This window comes from Gossypium hirsutum, chromosome A06 (genome assembly GCF_007990345.1).
Source record: "Gossypium hirsutum isolate 1008001.06 chromosome A06, Gossypium_hirsutum_v2.1, whole genome shotgun sequence".
NCBI lineage: Eukaryota > Viridiplantae > Streptophyta > Magnoliopsida > Malvales > Malvaceae > Gossypium > Gossypium hirsutum.
This window is the reverse complement of record NC_053429.1, coordinates 22,951,469-22,960,494: the sequence shown is the minus strand read 5'-3', so window position 1 is coordinate 22,960,494 and position 9,026 is coordinate 22,951,469. Positions and strand designations below refer to the sequence as shown.

Genomic DNA, 9,026 nt, shown 5'->3' with positions numbered 1-9,026 from the left:
AAACATTTATATTATATTTGTTTTTAGATAAATTTTTCGGTACACTACTAATAACAAATGTCTTATAAGATTATATAGTAAAACATTAAAAAATAGATAAAAAAAACACGTGGTAATTTTTTAAAATTATTTGTCAATATATCATATTCTCACTCATAATAAAATATTAAATAAATATGTATCAATCTTTTAAAACTAATTATGAAATAAAAAAATAAATCTCACCTTAATTTTTATTCGTGAAATTAATCAAAAAATCTGTACATAACCCCTTTGTCACATCGCATTAATCAAAAGAAAAAATATATATATTTGCTGAAAATTTACTTAACCTACATTTTTATTTATATTTTTGCAATAATAAGAAAAACAAAGAAAAGAAAGTGATGATCACAAGCACCTGTATTTCACCGTTCACCCTTTCTGCAATTTCTGATTACGGTCCTTACACTTTACCACCTTCTTTATATTTTTTATATTATTATGCAAAAAAAAAAAAGTAGTTGACCAACTTTTTAAGTAAATAGAAATGTAAAATTTATTAATTTACTTTACAACCCCATAAAACGCACACATTTAACCTATGCTTTTCTACTAAGGTTTACTTCAATATGAGTTACCTAAATTATTGGTTAAGTATGTTTTAATCAATCTAAATATTTAAATTTTAATTCCGTTACAGAAATTAAGACTTGTAGTTAAAAAGAATTGTCAACTAATCAAATTTCGTCACATCATCATTATCTCATTAAAATATAAATAATTATTAAATAAAATAGAAAAATAAAATTTAACTAAACCACAATCCCTTGTACCATATAAGTTATGAATGTTGGAAAATTCATTCAACCGATACACTGATGAATTGTGAGAGTAATAAATAAAATTTGGCACAAGTTTATTATTACTAACCAGACACAGTATATGTTCTCTGGATCTTCAGGTTGACAATGGCCTACACTTAATTTTTCAGATTCACAAATATTACCCAAGGGCGAGAGGGGAGAGGGATGGGTGGGGAGGTAATTTTCTTATTTGATATTAATATATATTTTTATTTACTTATATTTTAGTGAGACGATGACACGACAAAATTTAATTGACTGACATGCAAATAGCAACTTTAATAATGGAATCAAAATTTAATTATTCTAATAGACTAAAAAATAGTTGAAATATCTATCTCAAACAAACCTAATAATTTAATTACCTCATTATAAATTAAAGTGGAATAGAAAATAAAATTAATATTTTATTCTCAAATATCATTTAAGAGTTGCACTTGAATTGATTAAGATTTAAAAAGAGAAGAATAGAAAAAGGAAATTTGCTTTGTTGAATGATTGGTGAGTGCAGTAACAATGCTTCATTCTCCGCTTTTTGGAAAAGAAAACATTTGCTTAAAATCTTTTAAAAAAAAAAATTGAGTCTGTAATTACCAGCTTAACCCTTATTTAATAATTCTACAGCATTATTTTCCTTCCAAGACAAATACGATTATTACTGGCATTAAATTAAATAATTAAGTAGTGTGAAGCTCAAATAGTAAGTTTCTAAACAGCAGTTCCTGTATGTCATTTGTTTGCATTTGCAGCTTTCTTCTCTATAAATTCGGGCTGAAACTCCAGCTTCTCTCATTCCATTCTCCTTCGTTTAGTTAAACCCCTCCATTTGGTTAGTTTCGTTTACCTGCTCCTCTGTTTCTTTCTTTCTTTTACTTTCTTTGCCTTTGAATTCTCTTCATCCCCATGTTGCTCTTCTTTCTTCACCTTCTGCTTCTGAGACTTGGGCTCTAGTTTCTTTCACCAGCCAAGGAACAAAATTTCTCCACTCAAAATGTTGAAACAAAAACTCTTGTTCTCTCGACCAACAGAGGGGTTACTCTGCTTCAATTTCTATACAAAAACACTGCCATCTCCACTTAATAAATGGCTGTTCTGAGGATTTTTTGAATCAACTCCATTAATATTATCTTTCTGTTTCAATTAATGGGTATTAATTAAATAATATAAAAAAGAAGAATAAAAATCACATCTCCTAAATGTTTTGTTGCAACAAAATTAAGTTGAACAGTAACCATAGTTTGATTAACATTAAAGTCTATTCCATGTGGTTGGTGGCTTAAGGTGGTAGGTTTAGAAAAAAAAAAATAATGTCTTCTAGAATTGTATACGATCTATGTTGGTTTTGACCCATCTCCGTTACTAATAATCATGTTACATAATCACTTACTCTGTTTTTTGCTCTATTTTTTTAGTTGGAAAAATGGCAGAGCGGGTGATCACCCGAGTACACAGCCTCCGAGAGCGTCTGGATGACACCCTTATTGCCCATAGAAACGAGGTTTTGGCCTTGCTCACAAGGTAACTTAAATATAACCCCTTCAACGATTGCTTTTCCTTTTGCAAATGCTTAGTTTTGTTGTTTTCTATTGTAGGATCGAGGGTAAGGGAAAAGGGATTCTGCAACACCATCAAATTATCCTAGAGTTTGAAGCCATCCCTGAAGAAACCAGAAAGAAGCTCGCTGATGGAGCATTTTCTGAAATATTGAGAGCCAGTCAGGTATAAAACAAACCCTTTTTTTTTTTTTTCTCTCTTATGGGTTTTATTGTGACACAAGTGTTGATTTTAGTGATATTTGTGTTGTAGGAAGCGATCGTGTTGCCACCATGGGTTGCACTTGCAGTTCGTCCAAGGCCTGGTGTTTGGGAGTATATTAAAGTGAATGTCCACGCCCTTGTTGTTGAGGAACTCACTGTTGCAGAGTATCTTCACTTCAAGGAGGAGCTTGTTGATGGAAGGTATCTTGAAAATTGTTCATTTTCTGTTTACTTCACTCGTAAATGCTCATTTTAACACTGTTTCTTTGATTTTTCTTGCAGTGCAAATGGCAATTTCGTTTTGGAATTGGATTTTGAGCCCTTCAATGCATCTTTCCCTCGCTCAACTCTTTCCAAGTCTATCGGTAATGGTGTTGAGTTCCTCAATCGCCACCTTTCGGCTAAATTGTTCCATGACAAGGAGAGTATGCACCCTTTGCTTGAATTCCTCAAAGTCCATTGCCACAAAGGAAAGGTATGCAACATAAAGCACCAGTTGCTTGTGTTTTATAGTTGAAATCTGCATATACTAAAACATAGATTTCTTAGCATAAGATTTAAATGATGGATTTAGTGTCCTGAATGTCTTAGTTGGTGTTTTTGCAGAACATGATGTTGAATGACAGAATTCAAAACCTGAATTCCCTTCAATATGTATTGAGGAAGGCAGAAGAATATCTTGGTACACTGCCAGCTGAGACACCGTACACTGAACTGGAACACAAGTTCCAGGAAATTGGTTTGGAGAGAGGTTGGGGTGATACCGCGGGGCGTGTGCTGGAGATGATCCAACTCCTTTTGGATCTTCTCGAGGCCCCTGATCCTTGCACCCTTGAGAAGTTCCTCGGGAGAGTCCCCATGGTGTTCAATGTTGTCATCCTTACTCCTCACGGATACTTTGCTCAAGACAACGTTTTGGGGTACCCCGACACCGGTGGCCAGGTTAGCCTTCTAAGCCTTGGTATAATTTGTGTATAAAACAAAGTTTATAAATGTATAAATCCTTTAACTTATTACTTATAGGTTGTATACATCTTGGATCAAGTCCGTGCCTTGGAGAACGAGATGCTCCTCCGTATCAAGCAGCAAGGACTCAACATTACCCCTCGAATCTTAATTGTAAGAGCTGTTGGTTATTAGTATTTTATGAACTTTTTATTTGTTTATTTTGGTTTCCTTTCAATATTTGATTTTGGTTGTTGTTGCTGATCAGATTACCAGACTTCTCCCTGACGCTGTTGGAACAACTTGTGGTCAACGAGTTGAAAAGGTATACGGAACGGAATACTCCGACATCCTCCGAGTACCCTTTAGAACAGAGAAGGGAATTGTACGTAGATGGATCTCGAGATTCGTAGTCTGGCCCTACTTGGAAACTTACACTGAGGTGAACTGTTGATCTTCTTGTATCTAATTGCTATAGATAATCTGTAATATTTACAAGTAAAAATCTCTTTGGCTTTAGGATGTTGCTCACGAAATTTCCAAAGAGTTGCAAGGCAAGCCCGATCTCATCATCGGAAACTATAGTGACGGCAACATTGTTGCCTCGTTGCTGGCTCACAAATTGGGAGTCACACAGGTTTTTAAGAGGCTAATTCACTTTGTTTTTCCTTTATCATGTTTCAGTATAATGGGTGATTATATTTCATTCTTTTGCAGTGTACCATTGCCCATGCTTTGGAGAAAACAAAGTACCCAGATTCCGATATTTACTGGAAGAAGCTAGAGGATAAATACCATTTCTCCTGCCAATTTACAGCTGATCTTATTGCAATGAACCATACAGATTTCATCATCACTAGTACTTTCCAAGAAATTGCAGGAAGGTATATATATATGTGTGTATATGTATTCTTGATATGCTTTTTTGTACAGTTTTAACACACAATATTATGATGACTTCAGCAAGGACACTGTTGGTCAATATGAGAGTCACACTGCTTTCACTCTTCCTGGTTTATACCGAGTCGTACACGGTATCGATGTATTTGATCCCAAATTCAACATCGTGTCTCCCGGTGCTGACATGAGCATATACTTCCCTTACACCGAGAAGAAGAGGAGGTTGAAGCATTTCCACCCCGAGATTGAAGACCTCCTTTATAGCAAAGTCGAGAACGAAGAACACTTGTAAGTACAACACACCAAAATGTTTTACCTACATGTTATTAGCAAATTCCTATTTGAACTAATGATTTGTTCATCGTTGTCCCAACAGATGTGTGCTAAATGACCGCAACAAGCCGATCCTATTCACGATGGCAAGGCTAGACCGTGTTAAGAACTTAACCGGACTCGTCGAGTGGTACGGCAAGAATGCAAAGCTGCGCGAGTTGGTTAACCTCGTAGTCGTAGGTGGAGACAGGAGAAAGGAATCCAAAGATTTAGAAGAGAAGGCCGAAATGAAGAAGATGTTTGAGCTGATAAAAACATACAAATTGAACGGTCAATTCAGATGGATATCATCGCAAATGAACCGAGTTAGGAATGGTGAGTTGTACCGCTACATTTGCGACACAAAAGGTGCCTTCGTACAACCAGCATTGTACGAAGCCTTTGGATTAACGGTTGTTGAAGCCATGACTTGCGGATTGCCAACATTTGCTACCTGCAAAGGTGGACCAGCTGAAATCATTGTCCACGGTAAATCTGGGTTCAACATTGATCCTTACCATGGTGATCAAGCTGCAGAAATCCTTGTTGATTTCTTCGACAAATGTAAAAAGGAACCATCTCACTGGAATGACATCTCTGAGGGTGGCTTGAAACGTATCCAGGAGAAGTAAGCTCACAAATTTTTGAATTACATACAAGTTAATAACATATAGTTTTTGGTTAATGTTTGTTGTAAGGATGTTGATTGTTTGGATTGTTGGAATCAGATACACATGGCAGATATATTCGGAGAGGCTATTAACATTGACGGGAGTGTATGGATTCTGGAAGCACGTTTCCAACCTTGACCGTCGCGAGAGCCGCCGTTACCTGGAGATGTTTTACGCTCTTAAGTACCGCAAGCTGGTAGATTGCATCATCACCATTTCCTTTGTTTGGCTTATGTTAGTCCAAGTGAAAGTTGCACACTGCTAACTACGTTGTTGCCATGTTTGTGTTAATTACAGGCTGAATCGGTTCCTCTGGCAGAGGAGGAGTAAAACAAAGGAAGAGGCGGGTTTTCCCTGGAGGATTTTTCTGAGTTCTTCATAATAATAATAATAATAATAATAATAATAATTATCTTTTGTTGTTTTCATATTTATGGCCGGACAAGAAAAAGCCTCTTTTGTATCTCTTTTCCTTTTTTTGTTGTTTTATTTTTCCCGGCATTGTTAGAACATGGAGGGGGTACTACGCCCTTGGATTCCAACAAAAGATTGTGATTTTGTTTTCCAACTTCCTTCTTCAGTCTTTTTCCCTCATTTTCTTTTTCTTATTTGCACGTGTCTCCCAAGTCCAAACTAGTGACGCAACCTGCTATGACTAGACTTTTCCAGGGACCAGATCGGTTTCGGGTTAGGTCATGACAAAATTTTAGATTCATTTAATAGGTTTGGGTTTGGTTTGACTTGAAAGATGGGTTTAAAATTTTGTCCAAACTCAACTCGGATAAAAATGTTAAAACTCAAATCTAGTTTGCTTATATTAAAATTTTATATTATTTTATAAAAAATATAATACATCAAAAACACTAAAAATATTAAAATAAATCTTTTTCAACAAATTAAAAATAAATTTAAAAAAATCTTTATAGTTACGTAATATTAAGATATCTGCAACTTAACAAGCAAATGCATATAAAATAGTAGCAAAATTAACAATAAAATAAAAGTTATACAATATCTGAACAAAAATAACAAAATAGTAGCAACATAATAGTAAAATGACAACAAAACAATAAGAAATCAGTAGAAAAACAACAAGAAAACAACAAATTTTTTTTCTTTTTCCAACTTTGAGTCGTGCCAGGCCAGGCCAAAAAATTATTACCTGAAGCCTGACCCATTTTCTAAACAGACCTTATTTTCTTATGCAAGTCCATTTTTTGGACCTATATTTTTGCCTAAACTCTCACTTTTCAGACAAGCTTTTGGGCTGGATCGAGTGGCTCAACTCATGGATAGGTCTAGCTTCGACCCGAACACAATATATAACACCCTTAACTCGTATCCGTCGCCGGACTAGGGTTAAAGGCATTACTTGACAAATCGAAACATTTCACAATTAATTCACAAACATCATTCACACATAATCATAAATCATTACAAAGTCCCTTACATAGGTCAACGAGTCTTTAAACATGCATTAAAAAGGGGTCGGGACTAAACCAAGCTCATACAAAATTTTTCAAAACTTAAACATTTTTCAAAGTTGTACAGGTCACACGCCCGTGTGAACAGGCCGTGTGCTTCACACAGTTTTATACACGCCTGTGTGTCAGACCGTGTCAAAACAGGCTATACATATTGACTTGTCCATATGGCCACAAGATACACCTGTGTGCTAGGCTGTGTGAAAATTAGGGAGGCTACTGACTTGGGTCACACAGCCAGTTACACGCCCGTGTGTCTAGCCCTTGCTCGAAACTGACTTGGCCACACGGCCTAGCACACGCTCGTGTGTGCGACCGTGTCGTCTGCTCAGGCTCATTTCGAAATGGCCCTCGAGCAACATGGTTGAGACACATGCTCGTGTCCCTGCCCGTATGGGAAAAAAATAGGCCATTTACGAGGCCAAAATGCCACCCATTAAGGGTCCTCCCTACAAGCAATAAATAAACATCAATTGCATACCAAATGTTCACCATTTCACAACCAATACATACACCAATTAAGCCATAACATTATCAACCAATTTCATGCTTAATAACCATACCAAAATATGCCAAAACATAAGAAAAATTCATCTAAACATTTGTTTTATAATCTCATTTTACTTCATTCAATCACATACTATAAACTTACCAATTTCTCAAATATACACATACCAAAACTTACCAAAATTGACCATTTCATTTGGTCAACTAAAGGCACATCATAATGACACATTTGCATCACATATCATATGTCAAAATCAAACCATAAGTTCAAACACAAACTAGCCATATCACATGGCATGATATATACATTACAAAACATATCTAAATACTTCCAGCCCATACATGCCATACTTTTATATTCACAATGTCAAAAGGTACCAAAATAAAGTTCGATAGTGTAGTGACGATCCTTGATGATCCTCGAGCTCTCAGTAGCTTCGATATCTGTAAAACAATGCAAACACACACAAAATAAGCTTTCAAAAGCTTAGTAAGCCATATACAAATAAACTTAACATTCAAAACATGAAAGCATCTTCAATTTACATATACTCTATGGCCAAATGCTATCTCAAACCACATAGTTTATATACATTTAACATATTCCCAATTCATTTACACATATAGCATATTACAACATATATCATCACTTGTACATATACTTACCTTTTATTCTCAAACTTAGTAAACATTTCAAACGTACTTGAATCGGATACACATCACATATAATCATTCATTTCTCGGAATGCCCATTGAACCGTTCGAAATCATAAGGATACGCGGATAGCTCAGAAAGCTCGTACAATGCCAATGTCCTAGACGTGGTCTTATATGTAATCAAATATCGATGCCTCTGTCCCAGATAAGGTCTTACACGAAATCAAATATGATGCCAACGTCCCAGACGTGGTCTTACACGAAACATATATCGGATTCTATGTCATGACATATGTATCCTAACTATTCCTAAGGTTCGTAAGGGGCTTTTCGGACGTCAGAACTTTGTCGATACTTTCTCGGATATCTCATATTCAATTCAATAAGCCATTCATCATTGTTCAATAGCATTTAAACATAAGTAAACCATTACAAACACATTTATTTGTATATAGACTTACCTCGTACGAGTATGAACAGAAACAAACGGCTATTCAACGATTTTCGACTTTCTTCGATCTAATTCCATTTTTTTTTGGTTCTTGCTCTATATAAGTTCAAATTTAACTCTTTTATTTACCAAATCATTCAAATCAATCCAAAAACACATATTTAGGGTATTTTAAAAATTGCCCTCACATTTTCACATTTTCGCACTTTAGTCCCTAATCACAAAATACACCAAATTTCTTTAGACACATTCTTAGCCGAATATTCCAGTGTTCATATTAGCCCATATGTTTCATTTATTTCACATTTTATTCCTTCAAATTCTCATTTTTACAATTTAACCCAAGTTACTCAAATTCATCAAAAATTCAAATACAAAACATACTAACCCAACAAATATCTTTCATTTTCTATCATCTAACTTCATAAAGCTTACAATTTCATCAATGACATATTTCAAAATCATCATCCAAATCATAAATTTAGGCATGGGCTTTA

The 9,026-nt window shown here is 35.1% G+C and overlaps 1 protein-coding gene across 2 annotated transcripts; it reads left to right on the top strand.

Annotated features, from left to right (window-relative positions):
• The first annotated feature begins 1,546 nt into the window (after positions 1-1,546).
• On the top strand, positions 1,547-5,998 carry LOC107962183 (sucrose synthase). 2 transcript variants are annotated; one of them, XM_016898479.2, is made up of 14 exons: positions 1,547-1,674; positions 2,258-2,363; positions 2,438-2,564; positions 2,652-2,803; positions 2,885-3,077; positions 3,209-3,544; positions 3,626-3,721; positions 3,816-3,989; positions 4,068-4,184; positions 4,265-4,431; positions 4,511-4,735; positions 4,824-5,387; positions 5,488-5,626; positions 5,728-5,998. In XM_016898479.2, exons 2-14 carry the CDS (start codon positions 2,266-2,268, stop codon positions 5,758-5,760), a joined length of 2,421 nt encoding a protein of 806 aa, XP_016753968.1. In that variant the 5' UTR covers positions 1,547-1,674; positions 2,258-2,265; the 3' UTR covers positions 5,761-5,998. The 2 variants fall into 2 exon arrangements, with proteins under 2 accessions (XP_016753968.1, XP_040970637.1); XM_041114703.1 differs by having other exon boundaries at positions 1,642-2,363.
• The last annotated feature ends 3,028 nt before the right edge of the window (positions 5,999-9,026 follow it).

Excerpts from the sequence above, each read along its gene's own strand:
- LOC107962183 (XM_016898479.2), top strand. The coding sequence starts at position 2,266 with ATGGCAGAGCGGGTGATCACCCGAGTACACAGCCTCCGAGAGCGTCTG. Across the intron at positions 4,185-4,264 it reads ACAAATTGGGAGTCACACAG|TGTACCATTGCCCATGCTTT; the intron begins GTTTTTAAGAGG and ends ATTCTTTTGCAG. Across the intron at positions 5,388-5,487 it reads TTGAAACGTATCCAGGAGAA|ATACACATGGCAGATATATT; the intron begins GTAAGCTCACAA and ends TGTTGGAATCAG.